The 25,801-nt window shown below is 39.2% G+C and overlaps 1 protein-coding gene across 1 annotated transcript; it reads right to left on the reverse strand.

The window, feature by feature from the left end:
* Positions 1 to 9: 9 nt before the first annotated feature.
* smg5 (SMG5 nonsense mediated mRNA decay factor) lies at positions 10 to 22,127 on the reverse strand. Its single transcript, XM_005923692.3, has 22 exons — positions 21,675 to 22,127; positions 21,151 to 21,249; positions 16,983 to 17,106; positions 16,199 to 16,355; positions 15,346 to 15,435; positions 14,626 to 14,715; positions 13,695 to 13,773; positions 13,486 to 13,611; positions 12,202 to 12,270; positions 10,928 to 11,157; positions 10,503 to 10,640; positions 8,815 to 9,735; positions 8,512 to 8,681; positions 8,347 to 8,422; positions 7,623 to 7,798; positions 6,118 to 6,276; positions 5,879 to 5,938; positions 4,700 to 4,859; positions 2,681 to 2,771; positions 2,530 to 2,604; positions 2,304 to 2,442; positions 10 to 1,375 (listed from the first exon to the last, which is right to left on the reverse strand). The coding sequence occupies exons 1-22, from the start codon at positions 21,737 to 21,739 to the stop codon at positions 1,292 to 1,294; spliced, it is 3,378 nt and encodes a 1,125-aa protein (XP_005923754.1). The 5' UTR covers positions 21,740 to 22,127; the 3' UTR covers positions 10 to 1,291.
* Positions 22,128 to 25,801: the final 3,674 nt, after the last annotated feature.

Below are 25,801 nucleotides of genomic sequence, written 5' to 3' on the forward strand. Positions count from 1 at the left end.
GTCAACATTGTTGAGAGTTTCTTTTTATTGTTCAATGCATGGCCACACACATATACTGGTTTTCTTTTGCACAGTGCAAGATGGGACAGTCACTATGGAAATGGTGATGTAGATGGGGTACATTTTAGGAGTTTACAGGGGTCCCACCTTCCTCAGGGAAAAGCCAGCTAGCTCCTTCTCTTTTCTTAGCCTCCACAACGACTAGCTACAACATGAGGCCAATCGGCTTCTAGCTACCCTCCTCACACTAACGTTACACCTCGATAAATAGATTCTAGGCTCCTTTTAATTTTCAGAACTGAAGGTTTGTTTACTTGATCCACGCACGACAGCAACCCCTTTCTTTTCCCTTAAACATTCTTGCATATATCATTCAGATTTAGCTTAGAAAAAGCAAAATAAACAACATCATTTGGGTACAAAAATAAAATCCAAATTAAAACCTTTAACAGGGCAACGCCTGTCATGTGTTTTTTTTTCCTTTTCTCATAATGAGATAGCACAATACATAAGTCACTGGTCACAAAAGTACACTGCAAATAAAGAAAAACAAAACCCCCCCAAAAAAGTCACATAGGAAAGAAACCGCTCGCAGAGAAGTCTTCCTCAACCCTTCCTAGAGGCTGACGAGCTACGAGATGAGGGCTGGAAGCCTCGAGCGTCAGGTGAACAGAGCACGCTTTCTCTGTCTCGAAGCTGTCGTCATACAGCCTTGACTTTACAAAAACACAGCCCCACCAGACTCGCACATTCTTGACCCTGCTTCTCAAATACAGACTGAAGGGAAAGGGGAAAAAGGGAACGGAAATCCAAACCACTGCTCTAAATATCTATATGGATTCAGCTTGAATGTGTTTGTGTGCTCGCCGTTTCTCTCAACACGTATGTACTCGTTTGCTAACATATACAGTGTATTCCTGGTTAGGGAGTGAACCAGGGGCACTTAAAATTGTGTAGCGTCATCCCGCCATTTCCTCACCCGGACCACTAGGGGTCACTCTTTATGTTTCGGATTAGGAGTGGGAGATCTGCTGTTTCTTATAGCGTCGTTTCGCCCGCCTTTCTTTTTTTTAGTTACTTTAAAAAAAAAAAATTTTTTTTTAACTCCACTATTCACTTTTCCAACCCTCTAAGCTTTTTAACTCCTCGATCCAGCTTTCTTTTGAGTTGTTTTTTTGCCTTTGGAGACGCAGATACACACAGAGCAAAAGAGTGGGAGAAAGAGAGAGGGAGCAAGTGTTGTGATCGATCAGCTGTTCGCAGCGCCGACAGCTGCTCCCCTTTTGACCTCTCAGCCAATCTCCTTCCACTGACGGTAGAACTCCACGATGTTCTTCAGCTCCATGCCTGCTGAGCCAGCCGCCTGGATCGCCGCCTGGTGGAGACAAACGAGGCACGAAGATAAAAACAAAGTATTTCTCAAATTTGTACATTTTTAAGCTCAGTAGGCAGAACTTGTCCACAGTCTGCAAGCGGTGACAAAACTTGTCACCTTCTCAGACCAAAAATAAACTTCACCTACAGACCCAGTGAGTTAAACACTCTTGCAAGACAGTTTTTCCCCTAAATGTTTGCTTCAAATATGCTGAACCCTTCACTTCTCATTTTAGTATTGCCCAGACTGAGGTAACATCCTATGGGCTTCCTGGATGCAGACTTTTTAATGCATTTCTTTACGTTATCATTTTTTTATGTTCTTTTTCTATTTTTTGTTCAGCTTTTGGTTTTCCTTTGTTTCCTGCACCACCTCTGCTCCATCTGTTAGCAGTGGTAGATGAGGTGAATGTGGGATGGTGGCTTTGAGGTCAAACTTTCCAGACATTTGTAGCAGATGCAACTATAGTATAAATCTTAGGTGACTTCCTTCTCGAATTACCGCATTCACAAGACTTTCAGAAAACTTGACCTCTGACCCTTGAGGTTGAGTTCACTGAGATTCAAATACATCCGAGATCTTTAGCAGATACACCTTTGGTATCAATTTGAAGCTCCTATGTCATTCTCGAGTTAACGCAATCACAAATGCCGCGTGCCTGCCCGCAGAGGTGACGACAATAGCCTTTTATGGCTGAGCGCTAAAAATTACAACCAAGTCCGACTCCTTGGAAGCAGAAATATTTGAAAATGAGGAGTGACTCAAGACTTTTGCACAGTGCTGTACCTTGGAAAATACTGATCCGTGTTTAACAGTGATGAACACGAAGCAGTGAAGACGGCACTGAAGCCAAAAGAGCAGAAACTAAAGGTGGGAAAGCTCCTGAGTGCTCGTGTCTGTGAGATAAAACATACAGCAAGTTACTGACCTTCATCGCTGCTGACCGAGAGCAAAGCTCCTCTACTTCATGGCCTGTAAGAATGGTCACCATACCGGCTGTATCTTCATCTCCGTTGCTCTGGGAGACTGTTAGCTGACGGCAACTATCCACCATCTTGTACAGATGCCTAGAAACAAGGAAACTGGGTCAGTCAAGCTGGAAGTCATATTCACGGGAACAAATAAGGCGTCAGCAGAAGGGAAGTAGAGCTTACCAGGCTTCGATGTCCTGCCGCTTCAGCTTATCTCTCTCAAAACTTCGACCCGACTCCTTCTGGCAGCGGATGTATCTACAGAGGAAGAAAGAAATAAGATTTAAAGAGAGTTTTTATTGAGATAAATGTTTCATCTCACAACTTAACCCACCTGTTGCCTTTACGAAATTCAGACTCCAGGAAGCGGATTCCATCCCTCGCACCAGCATTTTCCTTCTTTAACCTGTCAAGTCCATCAATCACTAAAAGAAAAGGGGAGTCCAGATTAAACACCTGGGCAAACAGCAACTCCAGCGCTCAGAAGGTCTGGAGCTTGATTCTGACTCGTACGCTTTGAGCAGACGGCGAATCATAAATGAAGCTAGAACTGAGCTCATTTAATTGTTGTTGTATTTTGTCTCCCTGCGAGTCAGTGAACAGTGACGGGGAGTGCACGGGGTGGTGCCAGGGGAATAATGTGCCGGCCAGAGATGATTTACACCACGTGGAATGCAGGTATGCACCCAAACCAATCAGTGACTAGGTCATCCCAAACTGGCACATGTGACCGACTGCTGCTGTCTAGTGTCATTAGTCAGGAAGCAGCTCGGCACACACTAAATAAACCAGAGCTGTCATAACCACTAGTGAGGATTTTTTTTTTTTTTTTTTTAGGGCAACAAATAATTATAAAAGAATCAATTTCCTGTTAATAATCAGTTAATTTTTTTAGGCTAGAAGAAGTTATAAAATAGTGAAGATTGCTTGTAATGTTCAAGCGCCTCAAAAACAACAAGACAAACCAGCAAATACTGATTTTAGAAGTTGTTTGAAATCTTAAATTGATTTTCACGATGACTGATAATAGATTTATCAGTTTGTTTCAGCACCACTCATTCCTTTCACAATCTGTGTTACGTTACATGTTACAGCCTGGCTCTAAATTTATGTATTTATCGCCTCAAAATTCTACATACAACATCCCATAATGACAAAGTGAAAAAGGTTTGCTTCATGTTGTTGCACACAGTGGCCTTTCTGTACAAAGTCTGTATGGGGAAATAAAAACTCGCCTCCATCTGTGACAAACTCGCCCACAAAAGGGGAAAAAAAGCAACAAGCTGTGTTGAAAATATGTTTAACCTCACTTAGTAAAGAAAGAAAAAAAGAAAGAAAGAAGTGAGGCTTCATTTCCTAAAACTTAAATACATGTTCGCTTATAGAAAAACATGAACACACATCGACTTCTAAGTAAGGTAACACAGACTCTTCGTCTTCACCAACATGTGGATCAGTCGTGTTTATGAGCACAGTCGCTATCACAGGCCCGTTTCTGAGCCACGAAAAATCCTCCTCTTAACAACTTTTGGACTTGATTAACTTTATTAATAACCGATTTAAACTTGCATGTTTGTGCCAATCAGGATTTTCTGCAGGTGTCACCAATATATAGTTTTAAATATGTATTTTATGACTAAAAATATTACATTAATACCAAAATATAAAAGGGATCAGTTCTTTCCTGTATTCCCAGCCGTATGCAGGAATAATTTCCAATAATAACAATAAGAATAACTGAAATGAAAACAATCTAAAGCCATAAGAGAAACAGAAAATGGACGACTAGACTATTTTTAGTTAATTAGTTTTTGTTAAAATCTACGTTTGCCTGTTATCACATTTGAGATACTGACAAAGTCTGGGAAATTAACACTGAAAATACCTACAGCAGGTGAGGGAAAATATTTAAGACTTTGTTTATCGGTACAGAAAAAAAGGTTTCAACTCTTTCCCCCGTAAACACGACATCTGACAACCTTTTTGCTTTGGAAGCCTGAAAACTGGCAGAAACTGTTCAGTTCAGAAAAGAGAAACTAGGATTACCCCTACGAGGGATCTGAGAAGGAAAGCGTTAAGACAACCTGGTATTTTTCCTGCATAATCTTGGCCTCGGGTCCAATTCTAGCGGTGAGTAACATTGTGCGAATTTATGGAGAGGCTTTTAAGACTTATTTTTTTATAAAGGATTAGGTTCAGACTGATATTTTGCTCTGTCATCCTATGAAGCACAATCACTGAACAAGAGAAAGATCCCTGTAAATCCATTAATCCCCACCACCTATGTGGGGAAATGGTACAAACAGCGGCTGTGTACCGCTGTTCCAGACAAAAGATGCCACAGTGCACTGACCTGTTCGTGGGATGATGATGATAAAGCAACCGCTACCAGCCAGCTGCCGGATGAGGTTCAGATGCTGGCACAGAGCAGCTGTGTCTGGCACCAGGTAGGGAGACATGGATGACTGGGCTTTAGGCTGCTGAAGGCTGCCCTCTAGCTGTGACACCTCCAACTGCAAGGAGAGGACAGAAGAAAGGAACCCAACTCGTTATGATCTCTAATTAAATTAAGAAGTGTGTAGATTTTATTTTAACATGTATTGTAGTCAGTGATGGATGCTTGTAGTCTAATAAACAATGTCACTCCTTGCAAACTTTCTCTTCTCAAGATTTCGCCAATAAATTTTATGAACATTTTGTCACAGCTGATAAAAGATAATTACATTCTGATGACACTGGTGCACATGGCATTCGATATACTACATAATGTATTTACTATTGCTGCATGTCTCCCCCCGCCCCCTGTTGGTTACCTGTATATCACTAAGCTCTGTGGTCTGGCCTTACAAACTGGAAGCTACCAAACGTGAGCAGGAGGTTGTCTCTCATGGTCTCTCCTGCCTTCAGTTTGTTTTTGTATGATTTAGAGTCATTTCTGATGGACTCAGTGGTCATATTTTCACAACTTTATTTCTATTAGATTTAGATCTAATGTTTGTTTACGTCAGAGACAGGAAATCTGCAGCGGAGTGGTCGGAGTTGCTTCCTTTCTTCTTGTTAACTTTGGCCGGCCAATCAGGCTCATGTTTTATGTTAATGGTGGATTATTGTTAATTACAGCTGTTTTTTTCTTGGTTATCAACACTCTGGTTGATTATGTTGACCCTCTTTTGCAGTAAACCTTTCAGAACACTTTGTGTGTTTTTTTCATCACTAAAGAGGGAGGCTGTTCTCATATCCAGCACTTCTTAGAGACGCACACGTTCTCTTTGACCAGGTCCTATGATGCATAAGCAGCAGCAATACTCTCACTTGCAGACAGTTGTTTTTTAACCTAAAATGAAAACTTAATGATTAAACCAGTCATTAACCAATTAGTAAACATCACCATTTCATGATTTGTTAATTGTAAAGAAACTATAATTAACTATATTTATAATACCATAATTAGTCATCAATTTACCGTGTATTAGGGATTGTTATAAAGCGATAACAACACAAAGAGTCAGGGGACAGTAACTAAAATAAAAACCTGTAGTCGAAGCTGGGCCATGTCCCTCATTAATCGATTACGACGAGCCTCCTCTTCAGCCTGGACAAACAAAAACAAACAAAGAAAACGGGGTCAATATGTAAAAAACAAAAAACAAAAAACATGTTGGGTTCCAGGTCATTATACATTTATTTTATAGGTCATAATAGAAAAACACGTACACAACACCACAGGTTCTTTAAAATTTTAAACTGTGTAATGACTAAAATGTCAATCACCATGCGAAACTGGGCCTTGGCCTGCTGCACCAGATTATCCTGTTTGGACTGACTAACGCTGGTGAAGATGCCCGCCTCTGGGTTAAAGTGCAGCACGTTGCCTTGGAGACTTGTCAGGAAGTGGCCGAAGCTGCGAATACAACACACTCGTACCACACACTGAAAGAAACACAAAGACAAAAAAAAACAAAACAAAACTTTAATGACGCAAAGATTTAGAACTGAGGTTATCTGATTACACATTTAGACTTCACAGGAGTTTTACTCAAATATTTCCACATCTGTACTTCAGTATATCTGAAGATATGTTGCAGTAGTGGTTTGAGGAAGTATTTGGTTGTCATTTTTGAACACCAGCTCACTGCATATTTCTCAAATGGACAGTCATATACCAGTGATTACTGTCTTTAACACCACAGATGGTGAAGTACATCTTGATTTGTCAGCAAAGGCAGAAACAGAGACAGCAGAACGTTTTTATCTTGGCCAGGTCTAAAGTCAGTGAGATCAGTTTATCTGTAGGTTCAGTTCTAAGTCGATTAAATAACTTATTTTGGTTCATCACGCACACACACACACGCACACACACACGCACACACACACACACACGCGCATACGAACACACATCCACTCACAGCACACGCACACACACCACACGCACACGCACAACACACACGCACACACATCCCTGATTCAAATCAACAGTCCAAAGTCTGGAAGTATTAGGTCAGTATGACACTATTTTTCTGTTAATCAACTATTAAGTAATGCTTTCAGCTCTAATTTCAATTACTGAGCTAATTTCATTAAATGTGTAAATCTTCTAAAATTAAACTCTTATTACATTTTAAGTGATTCTTTAATAAAACCGAATCATGTTTTTGTCTGTATTTATTGTTTTTGTTTGTCGACATTTATTTTTGCAATCTTATGTTGCAATCTTTGTACACTGTACAATGACCATCCCGGATGAATCTTTGTCTGATCTATGATGCATGGCTGCTCCCCTTGGTGGCGTAGTACATTGATCATGTTGATCATAACAGCAGGATGACATAACAACAAGCAAATAATCTGTGCTGCAACACCTCAGACTAGAATTTCTTCTTTGTTTTCTTAAATCCATTTCATATGTTGTTTTTTTCCTATAACATGTGTGGGTATTGTGCTGAGTTTATGTTGTGCTCTCATTGGCTGGTTTGACAGACACAGGTCGAGAGAGCAGTTACATTGTCAGATGGTAATTCTGGATTTCTCATATTGTCTGAATTTTGTCCCTTTACAACATTTTGAACTTCTCTTTGTAGGACTGTTGTTTGGAGTCACGGCCAAAGACATCAACACCATTCTTTCACATGTGCCATCTTTTTCCCACAATAACCAAAATTTCAGTGTTTACCCAGCTCAAGACAATAAATCAGAGACAGACAATTTCCTTTTGTGCCTTCCAGTGTTTTTAGTCTGCACTTAATTTGATGTGCATGTATGAGTCTGAGTGCCTGTACCTCTTGTAGGGGACTGAGGGAGGGGTTGCGCCGGGAAAAGTCAAGGCGGCGGTGGGCTACACCGAGAGCAGGCAGGTGTCGCAGAGCCAGATCCTCAGGCAGCAGCAGACTCTGGACCAAATCCGGTCGCTCACACTCATTTAACAACTCTGTCACTTCAGCGTTCAGACTGAGCTCTGCAGCAAGAACACACAAATACAAATTAGTACCGTAAATGTAGACTCAGAGCACACTCACCAGAGTGTTAAAGTCACACAGGGAGATAACTATTCAGTGCGAGAGCTGAGCGTTACACAGTATTGTCAGTAAAGTGAGTGTACAGTACAGGGATGAGATCAGATCAGAGCTCAGATGTAAGCACAACAAGAAAAATCATCTAATTGCATTGAAAATAATGTGTTGTTTTAATAACATGTTTCACCGTGGTGACACACTCACAACACACCATTTGTTTTACTGCTTTACATCTCCTGAGCAACCAAGTGTTATGTGGTTTGTGTTTCCAAGAAATAATAATAATAAAGTTCAGCTTGAGAAAAAGTCATTTAAGAGATAATTAGGCTAAGAATAAAGAAATGCTCTTGAATGAGGCTCAGAGTGCATAGTAATATCTATAAGATCTAGATTTTAATCTTTAAGGACACAGGAGGAAAAAAATGCCAGATCCTGACTGCTGTTGAGACAAGCAGAAATCTCTGTGCAGTGCAGTCAACCAGTAACTCACCAGCCTCGAGCAGCTTGCTGCCATCTGGTAGCAGGTTCAGCAGCACAGACAGTCGGTTCCACAGGCTTTGGGAACTCTGCAGAGAACACAGATGATCAGTTTGTGAAATACAATCCTAAAAAGCCAGCATTTCGTAAACAAAGCAGGAAAAATCTGTCACCTCACCTGCGCACACATGAGGATAATATCGGTATTTGTCCGTAGCCAGTCAAGAAACACCTTAACAACCTGGATTAACCCCTGATTGGTCATAATCTCCAGTTTCTCTAAGAGGGTTTTTTCACTATGTACTGACTCAGTGCTGTGCTGACTTCCTTCCGAATCAGAGTCCAAGTCTGGTGAATTAGGAAAAATGAGCCAAAAGACAAGCTTGATTAGAACACTGTGAACACTCTGTGATCAGATGACTGAGCATCATAAAGGGAACACTGATTTTATGTTTTATATAAAACGAATGTTAAACATTACCATTTTCACTGGTTCCATTGGCAGTACCGGGGTTCATTTCACAGGGGGAATCTCCAGGAGGAGGAGGAGGAGGAGGAGTCTCTTGGGAGGGGGGAGCTGAGCTGTCAGTAGGGGTTGGAATACTTGGGGAAGACGAAGCATGAGGCCTTAAAAGCATGTTACTGAATGTTGGCGCCAGGCGAAAGCATCTCTTAGCCTGGAAGAGCTGAGAAGACATGGCCTGCAGGTTACTGCTAATGCTGGAGTCACTGGACATGAGAGGCCCATTGGTGGTCGGAGGGGTGTCGGTGGTATCCCTCTCTCCTGCGTCTTCCTTTGGTTGGTCCTCATCTTCATCATCCTGGTGCTCCCGGGCGTGACCCTCTGAGTTTTCAGAGTTTTCCGTGTCCTCTATGTCTTCTAGGTCTGAGCGAGACTCTTGACTGTTCATGTCTGAATCAGTTTCTACATCAAATGCTGTTCCTCCTTCCTCCTCCTCCTCAGAGCCGCTTCCCCAGCTGCCCTCCTCGCCCAAGGCATCTCTCTTGGGCTCCTTCTTCACAGATGACGAGTTGACTGGCGTTCCTGTTGTGGTCCCACCTGTTGAATCAGCACGGACCCCTCTTTCTTCATCGTCATCTTCTTCTTCTTCACTCTCGAAGCCTTCGCTCAAGTCACTTTCATCCTCTCCGTGACCGTCTTTGCGAGCACAGCGGCGACGGCGGAGTCGAGAAAGGCGGCTGTACTTCTTCTTCTGCCTCTGCTTCTCTTCGTTCATCTTGCGTTGTTCTTCTATGCTGCTGTGCTTGTTGGCTGCAACCCTTTCAGAGCCATCTTCATCCTTATCCTCCTCATCCTCTTGCTCCAGGGAACCATTTTGCAAAGGCCTTTCACCAGAGGGATCTGTCGGTGCAGCTGTCAGATCCTTCATGTCCAGATCGTCTAGATAGAGATAAAAACTGCATCTTAATTTCATTCAAGTTCTTTGAGGATGTTTCTCTGGAAAAAAAGAATTACTTTCAACTATATATTTCACTAAACAGTATGTTCAGTATCATTTTGAAACTTCTCCATCTGCCTTTTATGGCTGAGGGGTGTAAGGGTTTACCATTATAAATAAAAACTAAGACAATGTCTTAGGCATTAGGGCAGGATATCTGTTAGCACCTTCTTTATTTATAGCGTGTGATTAAAATAAGATGCAAAGACACGACTTCCTTCCTTTTCTTGGAGTTCTGTTATGTGCATAGTGTCAGTAGTTTTCATCACTTTATAACTGTTTGTTTCTGTCCTACTTTGTGCTGACATATACTGTGTCTGTTAACATAGGCAAATTCTCCATAATGCTGTCCTTATTTAGGTTTTGTAGTTTAGACTCTCAACATTAAAAAGGCTGAATAGTGCCAATGAGCTCCATTAAAGTTATACCCAACATTCATTGTTGGAACGGGGTGTGTGCACAAGCAACAAGGAGAGTACAAGGATGCAAACCCTGGTATGGTTTTAAAGAGTCAGGTTAAGTAACACATCATCATCATCATATATCGACACAGTCTCCAATGCATCTTAAAAAGTCCACATACTCATATAGCCAACAGTTCTTGATACTGTGCTGGTTTATGATGGTTTTTATAGCTAAGAAATAGCTTGCAGGTGCATTTTTATGCCTTTTTCCCAACATACAGGAAAAGAATACATTTCTCTTTCACCTGCAGCGTCAGTCTGAAGTGGAGGCACCTGACTCTCTGCTTCTTCCAGTTCAGCCTGAAGCCGGATGTTGACGTGGTTTACAAGGTGGGAGAAGAGGGCCAGAGTGAATGCTATGGATGCACTGTACTGCTTTGAACCTAAGGACAAAATACACAGAAACACTTAAATAAACACAAGAAAGGTTTACTTCTATACCTCTAAAGTTCCAAGTAATTCAGTGCTTTAATAACTAAAACAAATTGAAAACGGTCTGTTTTGACAACAAAGGCTCAGGGTCGAAATTTCATTTTGGGAGCAAACACGTCACATGTGCTCCGATTCATAGAGGACGTACTGAAAACTTTTTGTTCACTTGTGGTGACGTAATGAAAAATGAATGAACAAATTAATTCCTTAGAACAGCTTAAATTACACAACCACCTACCTCCTCTCTTAAGGCTGTGCACTACCATCAGACATGTGACCACCATTTTGAAGATTAGGTTGTCAGGCAGCACAGGATAGGAGCTGTCACTGTGCTGCTGCTGCTCCTCCTCTTCCTCGCTAGGGGTGTGGTGAGCACCGCCATGTGTTGGCGGTGGCAGGTAGAACATCACCAAGTTGAAGTCTTCCAGCACCGACTGGCAGAGTGAAGTCAGCTCCGTTTCCATCAGGCTACATAAACCACACAAAATAAAGACTTACTGTAGAAACACGGTAAATGCACTTCAACAATTTAAAACTTCCAAGGATAACATTGATGGTATGTGAAAATATAGTTGTGGACACTGGTTGTACTTTGTGTACATACATTTGCAATCAAAAGTAGCTTTTATGCAAATATACAGTCTCTAAGAAAACAAACACCTCAAGAAGAAGATTTTATTACAGTAATATAATATTCATAGTTCCACTCTGGGTGTAACAGCCTATAGTTGCTCAAAACATATCAACAGATTACAGCATGAAATGGAAAACACACTTATATTTGACATTTAAATGATCTGTGCCACACTTTTGTTGACCATTTCCAAGAACAGTTGGGTGGCACATCACTATGAACTATGGGGTGGTTGCCTCCTTTCCTTTCATATCGGATGGTTCAGAGCATGCTCTGCTATAAAAGGCTGAAGCTCCTTTTCTTAGCACTTAGAAAATCTGAACAGCTCTGATTACGGCCACTACACAGATACTTCCAGGTCATTTCAGTAAATTCCTTCCTAAGCAAAATTAACTATCTGACCACTCATAGTGGAACAACAACAAGTGACAAGAACTCAAACTTTTAAAAGGTGATTTTTAAAATAGTTTGTTTGCGTTTTGTTTGACCAGTCTTAAACATGCCACCTAATTACCTAAATTTACTAGAAATAAAAGCAAATTTAAAATCTTTTTTTCCTTTATTTTAATTTTAGACCTGGCCCAGACAGACCCTGCAGTAATCCTACAACTACATTTTACTCTTAGCCTGGAATCCAACAGATCCGTTTTCAAACTTTAGAACGTTAAATATTTAACTTGACTACCACGTCAGAGGGAAGACGCTATAAACAGATTTGTTAAATATTTACTACATATGAATGTAAAAAGCCTTTATCTGGCATAAACTGAAAGATAAACTGGTTAAGCATTAAAATACACAAAACCAAATGATTTATTTCCACTGTGGACTTTGATTCTAAAACAGTGTGGGTGCAGAGTCACAACACAAACACAAACCTGTTCTTGGGCTGCAGCAGGCTCTGCAGATACATGAAGCTCACCAGGAGCCGCTTAATGTCTTTCGATCTGCAAAAAAGGCCACAGCAAAAATGATCAACTACACAGTATTAAACACAATAAAAGATCCATTTACTACTTCTATGTTTTGATAAAGAAAAATAAAATGAAATAAAAGCATTTTAAAACGAAAACATCAGTGGTTTTAGAAACATCTGACCTATGACCTCAGCAAAAACAGGAACATGGAAGAGAACATACATACTTTTTAAATTTTAAATATGGTCATACTGTCTATTTTGTAAAATGTTCATATTGTCTATTCTTATTTAATTCACTTACCAGTAATGTACAGAATTCTCCTGCTTGCTGCTTACATGCTACTACTGCACATTCACCTAATGTATATAATATATAATATTCTTCTCTCCCCCTTTTGCACAAGTCGAGGAGTGTGTCAGGTTACATTTCACTGCGTGTTATACTTGTATAACTGTGCATGTGACGAATAAAGAATCTTGAATACAAACTTCCAGCAATGTCATTAACAACACCTGTTCACAATATATTCAGCTCCACGTTTTTTAGATTTTGACTCTTACGTGAAAACACAGAGGGATTTAATATAGTACAAGGTGCTTACTGGTCATTTATGTACATGGAATAAGAACAACATTGTTCTCTGTCCAGGTGGGAAAACAATCTTAATCTTGTTTCCCCTCCTACTACCCCCCACCTACTCATTTTAAAACATTGTTCATTTTGTCTATATTTGTCTTTTATTCCAACTGATGCCTGTTACTTTTGTTTCTTCAACAATCTAATTTACCCAGTGGAATCATCAATCATTTAATATCATCTGGAGAGAGATGCTGCTTTATTTCACCAGTGGTTAGAGCGCATACGTGATTGAGACAGAGTGCACATAAGCTGTTAATTAAGTGAAGCCCCAGTAGTCAACTGGGACTGGATTTAAATTACTCTGATGTAAACAGACTGAAGTCAACATGTTTTACTATAGATACATTGTAAGCAAGCCAGTGAAGGCCATTAATCTCTCTCTCACTCACACACACACACAGAAAGAGGAAAAATTTCAACCAAGAAAAGTAAATTTACCAAAATTGACAAATTCCAGAGGGAAAATGTTTAGTACTACCACAGTAATAACACACTTCATAGACCACAATGACCCTTAAATAGTGTGTAAAACACTGCATGAAGTGTGACTGACTAGCTTTGTTGTAACCCAGCTTTAAAAGGTAGCCTGTGAATGTGCATCACCTTTGTCGAGAGGGAGACAACTTCTTCATTTCCTGTTTCTTTACTTGATGATACATCTTGGCAGCTTTGTCAAACAGGCGCTTCAGGTTGCCGTAGGCGCCCTCAAAGGGGGCATCTGATTGAATGCTGAGCACAGATTACATCTGTTAAGACTTACAACTATACGAGAGCAGTTAAAAACACTGCAAACGTATATAAACATGGCTCACCAGCGTAGGTAGTAGTAAGTTGCTTCAACATTGTAGAACTTGCTCCCTGCCAGTGTGCCCAGTTGGTTAAAAGGCATTCCTGTTGGCAGATAACCAACACAAACCAAGTCAGCATTTATTTTTGAGTTAGTACCCAGAAAACCATGGGGTAATGCTACATTTGTTAAAAAAAAGAAATTGTAAGTTTCTCAAATAATATTGTAATATAACCGAAAAAAATCATTTGAAAAGAACAAGCGTATGTAGGTTTTTATGAAATATCCCAATATCTTTCAACCCTATAAAGTATGAATACAGCTGCATTTAATGTGAACAATGTCTATATAGAGAGGTGGTGGGAGAACATGTTCATAGCAAGTAAGTGATATTTACAGATGTCATATTGTTTGTCAACTACAAGAAACAACAATTAACAATTGTTCTCACAAGTATACTGACCACAAATCTTATTTTCCTGAATGAACTTAATGGTTCTTTTTGTATTAGTAGTATCAGTAAGTTTATAATTGTTGTTGTTGTTGTGTACATAAAGAATCCAGTTAAATCAGTTTATCTACAGGCCTTCAAACAAACAAAAACAAAACAGGAAAATGTTCAGCCGATGCACAATGCTAAGCTTGCCATTTTAACTAAAAAGGTGTTTATGCACTCCATTTTGACAATAACCACACAAAAGTGTATTGACCTTCTGCGAAAGCGAGTAAGCACATTTCACAATTCTATACTTACAATATAAAAAAGAAAAACAAACAACCAAACCAAAAAAACAACAACACTAAACTGGATTTAACATCTGTGTTGTTCTGGCAAGAAAAATAAAACTTTTAAATCACCCCACATCCCTTCCATGCTGTGTAAGACCACGGGTATGGCAATACAGTACTGTTTGAAAAAAAACAAACAAACCAAACCCTACATTCTCGTCACTCACCTACGTGTGGCATAACTGACAATGCCTGATGGTAAAACCTCTCCGCCAGCTGCTCAGCCTCCACTCCTGCAAGCTCGTTTTGGTAGCGCGCTGAGGAGAAAATGATTTTAAACATCACAGTTAAAGTAAGAAAAAAAATGCAAATCTATATGATTACAGCATTGTGGCTGAAAAGGTGAAGACTGAAATTGATTATTTCAGAAATGTGCACAAACATAAAGACCTGGAATGGCTTCAGACAAACATGAGAAAAAAAACAAAACAAAAACAGCTACAAAGTGAAACATCCTTCATTTTAATGCTACAGCATTCTCACAGTCTTACAAGGATGCTGGACTATCATAAACCAAACAGCTTGAAAACAGTGACTCTAATAGAATCATGGATCACTGGTCATCCAGTATGAATTTCTTAATTTACAATTTTTACACGTTTTAGGTTTTAGTCCAATATATTTAATGTGCTTTAAAGTTAATCAGTAATTTTGCAGGGAAATAGGTCATATGTTCTCACTGCAGGAGTCAAAGGTTAAGTGGTGCAGACATTTTTTACCCATACCTGTGGTTCACATAAGTCTAAACCAACCAAACAGCCTTCAGCCAGCTATACTATATAACAGAGTCAAATTTTCCCACGCTGAATGACACTTGTTCTGTCTCACACCTCTGCAAGCCCGACAGATAGTTGAATTAATTACATATTCTATTATCTTATTATTACCTAGATCTCCAAGGTAGACCAGACAGCGATGACAGGCCATCTGTGCCCACTCCATCTCCTTGGGGGTGGCTGACACTGGTTTCTTTCGCCCTGTTGGGAACAATTACACAACACTTTTTTTTTAATCCATCCAATCCTTTTATCCAAAATGACTTTGACTTATGTAACAACACAGCAAGCTTAAATTCCAACACAGCAACAGGGTAGCACAGAGTCCAAATAAAAGAGCCGGGACCAGATACTCTTGAAGCATCTCTAACGTTAACATTCAAAACTAGTTTTGTTTAAGTTGGATAAGAAGAGGTGATTTACTCGGTAGCCAGGGGCTGGGTTGTGGCATCTTTGCAGTGTTTTTTCACAAAAATAAGAAATATCTATTAGAGTCAAAAACAAGTACTTTTACAGAACATTATTAACATTATTAATGATTATCCATAATTATGAATATTTAATGTGATTAGTCTTTACGATTTCTGTCTTGGGCTTTTTAGTCTTCATTTTTGACAGTAGAGTAGTCAGGAGTCCTTACCTTCACTACTGATTATTTGTTCAGTGAGTCTAAACTGCATTTAAATATCAGTAGCAAATGAGGTCAGAGTTTTTCTAGTTTCTAGTACAGGTAATGTATTACATAGATTAACTATCAATAAAGTTTCAACTATCTTCATCAAGTTTTTCACAAGGACACCAGCTATACTGTCTACAGCAGACATTTACACTTTAAAAGAAGTGTTGTTGTTACAAATAACTCAGTTTTATTCAAGGGTGGTTTAAGGATCCTGAAACAGAAAGACAATTAATTTTATTTTTATGCCTTCATCTGAGAGTGTGAGAATGTGCTGGCTCATCTAACCTATCAGTGGATCTGTGACGTGGGTCCAGTCAATGCAATCCTGCAGCTCCAGCTGGTAATGTGACTGGATGTAGAGCAGCAGGTGTTGGTAGAAACCCACGCCGGCTATCAGGTGAGTTCTGTAGGCACACTCCAGAGCACTGCGACTGTGGATGTGCTGCAGTGAAAGAAAACCCAAATCAAAAGAGAAGTGAGGACTTTAGAGAAAGGAACAGTACACTAATGAGGATGATCTGCATCAAAATAACAGGCAACTTAAAAAAGAAAATATAACTAATGTAAAATAGACAAGATTACAACTGGCAACTGTGTCGTGTTGTTATAAAGTTGAGTTTCAAGAAGATTTTAAATGTATAAAATAAATGCTTTATAATCCAACGATGCTCATATTAAACCAGCGTTAACCTGCAATAAAGGGTACGCAGGTTTAAAAGCTGAAATTGGCTGTGAACATGACACCAAGATTTCATCACCACAAACTAATTCAAGTATTGACACTATAAATATAGCATTTATTTCGTGTAGTCACCATGTCTGCAGTTTTATAGTGCTATGACAATGAACCAAAACAATAAAGTTGCAGACTGGACTGCTGAAAATGATTGCTTATTGTGAAATTATTATTCTCCTAAACGCTTTTGTGGTCACTGGCATGAATATAAAATAAATTGGAGAGTTCACCTTTTAAGTAAAAGCTGGATTAGCCAGGTAGCAACAGAAAACAAATGTGGTCAGTTTAATATATGCAGCAAGGCCATTTTTCCACAGCTGCAAGGAGATTTACCTTCTTGTTGGTCTTGATAACCTGAATGACTTCATAGTAAACCTTTCTCCACAGCAGCTCCTCGGCCTTGCGGCCATAGTCCACTGGATGCAGAAACATCAGTTTCACACAAAGTTCCCTCAGCCTGAAAACAGAAAAAAAAGATGCACATATGCAATGAGAAGACAGCTGGGTTAAAGGACCAATTATTTAAGTGTTCTGGACCACTGTTGGGTGTATCAGGTTCAGACACTGGTCAGAGTAGTACTTCCGTACATTTAATCCACAGTAAGTGAGACTATTGTAAATGTGATCTCCTGAGGTGAGAGTGCAGCCTCAGTGGAGCATGCAGAAGGCAGGAAAGCTGCTCACTAGCTGTGAATTTGCCAGATTACTACCTGCTCTATTCACAAAAAACAAAACAAAACTGGACACTATGCCAAAAGTTGTAATAAAAAGCTGACAGATTATTGACCGTTTCAACTGTCACGTTTGAAATCTTACATCCATCTGTGTTGGGTAGCACCTAGACAACTGCACGTGTGAAAACGGCTTTAATTTCACATGAAGTGTAGGGCTCATCAAGGACAGAAATGACTGCATATTGACAACCTTGTCGTGCAGCAGCTTAATAACATTGAGCTGCTTTCATTTTTGAGCATATTTAGACTTTTCTTGACAGATGAGTGCAAACAGGAGGCAGGAAAGTAGGAAGAGAGTGAGGGAGAATGAATTGCAACAACTGGTCAGACCAAACTCAAACCCAAGCCCCTGCAGTAATGACTTAATTGCATTAAGCAAGTACTTAATGCAACTTTATAAATTTGAGATCCCCACAAGCAAGAAAATCTGCTGCTTGTCTAAAATATGTTTTTTTCTTGATGACAATGAAATTTTACATACATCCAGCTGCCAACCAGATAAAATGCATTTAAATAAAACCAACCTTTGTGAAATTTATTTGTGGAAACTGTTTTAGAATGGGATTAAATCTACCTCAAAGTTGCATCTGCATGGTCATTGAGGAGGCTGTAGCTTGTAATTCTGTTACTCTAATAAGTGTTTCTATTATTTCATGCACCACATGTAATAAGAGGAAGCTGAATAACAGAAACATGTGTATAATGAAGTACAGTTGGACAGCTGAACATAACATCTGTGACCTCAGCATTCCTATTGGACTGCATATTTCGGTTTTATCCCAAAGTCAGAAACAAGCCTTGAAGTTTCTGACTGGTTGGAGGCCCATTGTATTAACACGACAGTACGTGTCCTACAGGGAAAAAACACAAACAAAATATCAGAAGTGACTTGTGTGACTCATTGGGTCTGATTCAGAAGTTGTTCACAAGAATTTTGTGAAATCTCAGATCTTGTGTGCGGCAAATGACACAATTATGTTAATACTTTAGGCAAGTACATGCTGCATTTCTCTCATTTTATAAAGATGTTTATCAGTGCTTGGTTTTTCATACACTTTAACATCAGAAAAGAACATCAACATGAGCTAATGCTACCAATGACAAATTGCTGGACAGAAAGTCTCATGAATAAATTACTTGTGAATTTAGGTTCTTAAATATGAACATGTTCTGATTTATGTTGTCTTCTTTGACAGTAAACTGAAAGCAATGTTTGGGTTAAGGTCAGACAAAGAATAACACTGGAAGATGTTACCTGCCACGTTAGAAACTTGTACTGAGAAAAAAAAAAAAAATTTATCCTTTCTAATCATTTTCTGAAACTAATTGACGCAGCAGTGTTTGTTTGTTTTTCAAGTGTAAACAAACTGATTAGTATAGCAGTACAAATGTCCATCTATACCTTAAAAGTACAGCATTGTTCGGTACCAGTCACATTCTTCCATATTTTGATTTTCGTGTCTTCAAGAGTAGGTATGGAATTCGAGAACCATTCCCAGTAGTTTAATTCCTTGGAATCGTTAATCTCATTGCCTATCAATCAGCTGATTTCAGGAACTGTGGCGCAGCCTGCAGTGTGGATATGGACCTTACTTTTAATATTATTGCACAAAGGACGAGAGTGCAACAGTAAAGTGCAAACTGCATGCACAACATTTGATATGACCAAAATCTCATATCCCGATATAAGACATCTATCGTTCCGATAACGATATAAATCACAAAAATTTAACATTTTCTGTAAATTCTGTGAATCTCGGGCAGCTCGACTTGCGTGAAGTGTTTCCAGCTGGGCATCGTGTACCTGGAGTAGAGTTTTTTTAACCGATGCATGAAACAATACATTTTTAGACATAAGTTGTAACAGCCGCCGTTTTCTTTGTGAGTATTTATTACACAGTGTGCTGCAGCGAAAAGCCTGTTCTAACGTTTGAGTCCAAGGTTAATTTTTTAGCACCTGACGGCTCTTTTTTGCTTCTCATCTGTAAATACTCTGCATACTCTTTCACGTGATTCCGTTTATTTTGAAAAGTCTCAACAAGATCTTGAGCTTTATTGTGAAAGGTTTATGTGGAAAATAAACAAGCGGACACACGATGGTTTTACCGTCGTTGTTGCTAACGACAACGCATAAAAACAGGCGCTTGTCTGTCAGTCGTGTGGTTATATAAGAGAAAGAGAACTTTAAGAAATTAATTTAGCCACTACAGTGACCATCAAAACGATGAAAAATATTGCCGTAAACTGTTTATTTTGCGACACCGTGAAACAAACGATAGACGTTTTTATGTCGTCATCTGATATATATCGTTATATCACACAGCCCAAAGCCAGACCCTGAACTTCAACAGGTAACAAACCAATAAGATGTCATGATGCAGACTCCGTCCCTATCGGTTTATGTTTCTAAAATAGAATCACTGTGGCAATAACTCTGAAGTCTCTTAATGTCAGCTTTGTGTACTTACCTAAATACTAAGAGAAAAAAATCATAAATTTGTCCTCATTAGGACAGGGATTTTTGTTTGTGTTTGGGACTGTGGTCTAAGGTTTACATTGTTAAAGAGTAACTATTAGGCAATGGGTTTCAGGTCATTTTACCGAAAAACATGAATGTAATGAGTAGTATGCATCATTACTGTTAAGAAAAATGTTCTGTAACATGTGGAATACATCACTTTTTTGGAGTAACAACCCTGATACTGATCACAACAAAGAGGGGGGATACCTCCAACAAGCACAAACATTTGACCCACAGCATGCAATTAATTTGCAGAATGTGCTGTCTTTGATATGCTGCTTAGAAAAGCTGGTTACTTCCAAAGTGGAGCCAATGAGAATCGACAAGAGAACTGGTAAGGAATCGAACTGATAAGTGATATTGATAATGAAATTGGAATTGCAAATCAATTCCCATCCCTATTCAAGAGTAGCTTTGCATGATTAACAGTACACTTGTTAACTGGGCTTTGGTGAAGTCCCTCATTTCATTCACTGTTTGAAACCAGCAGTTTTTGCCCCTCTCCTTTTAAAGCCTGTGTCGCAACAGAAGGTTTAAACATGGAACAGGTACCAAATTTGATAGATAGCAAAAGCAGAATGAATAAAAGTCCACTTGAATCAATTATTAAAATAGCGCCTGGTTGATTTTATAGTCCAACTAATTTACTGGTTTGTTTACTGGCTTCACTGGTAGTACTCTAGGCCTGTCTAGTTATAGCTTGACAAAACCCCCATAGCAATCAGAGCAGGATGAGATAACATTTCCCTTATCTTGCTGACTGTTTAGACACCCATCATTATTCCGCCTCCTCAGATAACTTTCCAACTTCCTCTTATTGGTTTTGAGCTTTCTGCCCACAACATCCAGTATACAAATAACAACCATAGTCCTGCTCAAGCTGCATGACCAGTGAGGCTTGCTTTTCATCTTTGTCTGGACAAGGAAAAAAACAAAAAACAAAAATCAAACTAAACTAAAAAAAAAACAAAAACAACTCCAGTTTAGACTTTGAGATAAAGCCACAGTCGGTGTTTGCAGATGGTCATGCTGGAAATATTAGAAAATAAACATCTGAACTAAATTTAGAAACTGGGAAATGTATGCTCACTGAGATGCTGCATTTACCCCATGTCAGGCATGACAGAGCCTCAATACACACCTGACAGCTAGCAAGACTAGTCAGGACTGAGACTGCATGCAGGCAGTGAGGTTTAAGTCAAATTACAGCCGCCTTCACACAAGTTCCCGATACACTCGTACTTACTTGTTGCGAAGGCTGATGTTCTCCGGCTTGAAGACTTCTCTGTAGGACGATTTGCTGCCGATGATGACATCTAGCTTGTGCACAGTCTCCACCACAGCCCTGTCGGCATGTTAGGCAACACATAGCATCAGCATGATGACAACGCTGTTAGCCAAATTGCCACAAAATAAGCGTCAGGTGGAAACAGAACAAACGTCGGAATAAACATTGTAAGCAGTCGGGTTAACAGCCCGAGACCTTTCTGTTTCACTTCTCTGTAACAAAGACACGGATGACAAATGCTACCGTGCTCATTAGCCAAGACAAGTTGAAGAGAATGAAGCGCTTCCCATCAAATTTAGCTGATGCTACAAAGAAAAGGTATACGGGCGTGCTGGTTTACTCACTGTGGTGATAAGTTAGAGGATAGCTGGGCTTTCTCTAGTAGTAGCAAGTACTGTCTGACTATTGCTAAGCTAGCCAGCTCAATTAACATTCAATTAGCACCTCGGTTAGCTTTGGCAAAAACGGCCTCGTCAAGGTACCTGTAGAGTCGCTTGATGAGAAGGACTTTGGCCTCTGGCTCACTGTCCTGTCCGGGTCCGCTCATATTAGCGCTTAGCCAGATGTTTGATCACACGCTCCAGCGTTCAACTCCTGTTTCCTTCACCCGTTCCGACGCACGGCTGTCACGACTCCGCGGACTTCTTCCCCGGCAGCGACAACTAGCCAGCTAGTGCTAGCTATAAAGGCAGCGTTAGCGTCCCTCCTCTTCCCTCCGAGTCTCTTTCGTTTCTTTTGTCCTTTGGCAAAACCCCCTCTACCCATCCGTTCTGAAAACCGGGTAGAAGGGGGTGCCCAGTAATTTACGCTATTCCTGGTCAGCTAAAACGCTCCGGTATGCCGCTTGTGTTGTTCCCCATTCCAGCCATTGCTACGAAGGCAGCCATTATTCCTATCAGGCATTGACCGCCTGAATACCGCGAGAGCACACAACATACTCACGAGATTACGGAAAAGAGTTGCCAGATAGTCTACAAACCCTCCCTTTAAGAAAATCAGGAGTTCCAAAAGAAAGAAAGAAAAAAACATATTATGCAGTTTAGGAATAAGATGCATTTACACTTCAAACAAACACTGTACAGCCAGAAAACACTGAAGATAACATCTGATTGATACTATTGGAGCCACGTTCCTACTACCCTCTGTAAGGGATTTCCGATTGTTTTTGTAAACTGAAGAATACCTTTTATTTTTTACATATAAATTGTGTAATACAGAACAGAGTCAGACACTTCACGTGAGAAGTCAGAAAAAAAATGAATTATAAAAACATATAAAAAAAAAAGAAGCTCAAGTTTTTTCGTTTGTGTAGCCACCTGTGAGGATGTTTCCTGGTAATACACAGATAACTTTGGCACATCTAAATTTAATATATATATTTTTTCATTCACTTGTAGAGTTTAATTTCAACAAGGGCACACAAAAATATTTAGGGACTGGATACTAAAGCATAGTCTGTCTAAAGTACAAAAATGTATTAATTCGTTTTTCTGCTCTGAAAAAAACAAAACCCCCTTTTGAGTCTTTATATTGATTATTAACATTGAGTCTCAATTGCCCAGCATTGCATTAACGTTTTCAACCAAATGACTTCAAACTTTTTTCAAATATTTCTGAAAGACCAAATACAGTAACACACTCTCAGTGGTTTACAAGCAACAAATAGATATACATACCTTCAGTCTTGTGTCACAGCTGCTTATCCAAATTTCATCCCAATGATGCTCTGCTGCACTGAGATCTGGTGACTCGACGCCATCTGAGTACCGCGTTTTTCAATCTTCTGTTGTCTAATTTTGATGAGTCTGTGCAAAACGTAGCCTCAGTTCCCTGTTCTTAGCTGCCGCATGTAGTCCATCTGCTTCAAGGTTGGATGTGTTTTGCTTTCAGAGATGCTCTTCTGCATAGCTTGTTTGTAACTAGTGGTTATTTGAGTTACTGTTACCTTCTTATCAGCTGTAAGCCCTGAAAATGGCCATGCTGGAAAATCCCAGTACATCAACAATGTCTGAAATACTCACACCAGCCCATCTGACATCAAGAACCATGCCAGTCCTCTTGAACTTGTTCAAACTTGACAGGCTGTCTTGACCATGTCTGCATGTCTAAATGATTTGAGTTGCTGCTGATGTGAAAGGCTGATTAGATATTTGGGTTACTGTGATGGGCAGTGAAACAGAAGTACCTAATAAAGTGGTTGCTGAATGTATAGCGTGACTTCACTGGACTAAACAGTAATTGGTCCTATGTTCTCAGACTGTATTTTTTTCTGATGCTTTTCTTCATTTCATCAGTTTTGTAAAAAAAAAAAAAAAAGACACACACTTTACATTTCATTTTTGTTTCTGAAACGTTTTAATTCATTCATTAGAGCTGAAGTGATTGGCTGATTATTCGTGTTCTGACAAATGTGAAAATGTTTTTGATTGTTGGAGTGTATTTTGCACAGGTGAGTCCGTGTTATGAAAAATGCCCTAACTGTTCTGAGTGGTGGGAAAGACCTTTCTGCTGTGAGAATTGTGCCAAATCGATTGAATAAAAACTGTAACATGTAATCACTAAAATACAAAAATCATCTGAAACCACAACACAGACTACACACACAGTTTTTATGAATACGCTCAGAAGTGTGTGGTCATGCATAGGACAATGTGATCTATCTTCCACTCTGATTATTATAGGACAGTTTGGTAATTTCCATTACCAGGAAAAAATGAAATGCCTTTAGGCAATTTAGGAATTACGTCGCTGCATGAGTTACAGGATTACAGGTCATGTTATATATATATATTTACCATTTACCATATATATGCAAAACCTCATGTTTGTTTTTGTCCCATATTGGCACTAATACCTACAATATTTACATACAATTTATGTTTTGATCCTTACACCATGTTGATCAAAAATGCTGCTTAAAAACTGGGTTTATTAATAGACTAGAATGCACCTCTGTTCTTGTAATTTCAGGTAGATGCCACTAGAGGACTATAAAGCTCATGGATTATTGCACACATCTATAAAACATTTCCATAATTTTAAGTTTTTATGTATCTGCCTACTGTGGAAATGTGACAGAGAGCCAACTGTCTCTCAAAAACACAGATTTTGAACAGTTATTGCAAGCACATGGGTTTTTTTGTTTGTTTTTTTAATTTCTCAGTGTCGCCTGCAGAATAATTACAAGAGTAGTAATTACAGGTAAGTTGGGGTGGAATTCTCCGCTCTGTTTGTTCAGTTTACACATCATGAACCCTCTGCTTAAGTGCTTTTTCTTCCTTTCTGTCCAAAGTCACAAATTGCAAACCCCTGAAGGAACTGCAGGCAATTAAGTGTAGGAGGATGAAAATAATTACAAGCTTACTAAATTCAGTCGAATCCCCAGATCCCAAATCTTACCTGCCCTCCTCACTCTGAGTACCGTGTCTGAGGAGCGTGTGAGGGCATGATCTGCTCCACCACAAGTGAAGACTCACAACACTGTGATGCAACCAAATTCTTACTGTGAACTGATCACCAACTTCATTTGGGTGTGTACACTGAACACACCCTTCTATCTTTAATGTACAGTATTTTTACAAGAGGTTGTCAAGTATAGTGTTTTTGATTTTATTAATTAAATAAATGAGATTAAATGTGTGACTTCTCTCTTTTACAAACTGTACATTCATTCAGAAGTTTTTATGTAAAATTAATTATTGACATAGGCTGTGGGAAACTGCTACTATATGTTAATAATATTAATAATAGGTTGGCTGTCGAATATTACAAGCTGTGTATGATCAAACATTGTTGGTGGTGGTGTAAGTGGGACTGACTCGAGATTTATTGCTAGATCGTATATAAACGATAGGTTGATGCTCAGCAGTGAATTTTGAAGGTAAGCCCTTTGTCAGTCATATACTAGTTAAAAGACACTATTACATATTTCCTCTTGAATTAAACCATAATTTATAAAATGACACAGCGTTAAATTAGCGTTGAGACTAGCATACCAGACCATAAAGTCATCAGGAAAGTGTCTGCAGACATCATAAATCAAAAGCGAAGGGTCATTTTCTACTACAGTCATACAACAAGACTTTTTGCAACCATGAGAACTGCCCCTACTGACCATTAAAAAAAGGAGATTTAAGCATAGACTGTATTTAAAGTCCAGTTCAGTTGCTTAAATTAGCAGATGTGAGGTCTAGGAGCTAAAGCTGCATGTACCAGCACGTCAGTTAATCAAATAACTACAAGCTTTATCAGCATCCTGAATTTTTTTTACTCACATTACAACTTTTTGCATTGGCCTGACTATAAAGCTCAAGAGGTACCACTTAGGTTTAATGCAATTTTTATAGTATGGCTCAAAAACGTACATTTGTGCATGGTAACTCACTGTATACCTAATGCTATCTGTATGTATATATATATATATACACACACACACACACACCAGACTCCAGTGTGTCTGAGTCATCAGAGTAACAAAAAGGCCCAAAAACTCTTGTTCATGTGCATTTGAAAAAAAAAGAGGAATAAGGTTGATTAAACTTTGGATATGCAAATAAAGAAAAAAGTTTTCTACTTTCTACATTCTCTGAAATCATCCAGAGTTGGTCCA

This window comes from Haplochromis burtoni, unplaced genomic scaffold, assembly GCF_018398535.1.
Source record: "Haplochromis burtoni strain Fernald_Lab_line unplaced genomic scaffold, NCSU_Asbu1 Contig_64, whole genome shotgun sequence".
Taxonomy (NCBI): domain Eukaryota; kingdom Metazoa; phylum Chordata; class Actinopteri; order Cichliformes; family Cichlidae; genus Haplochromis; species Haplochromis burtoni.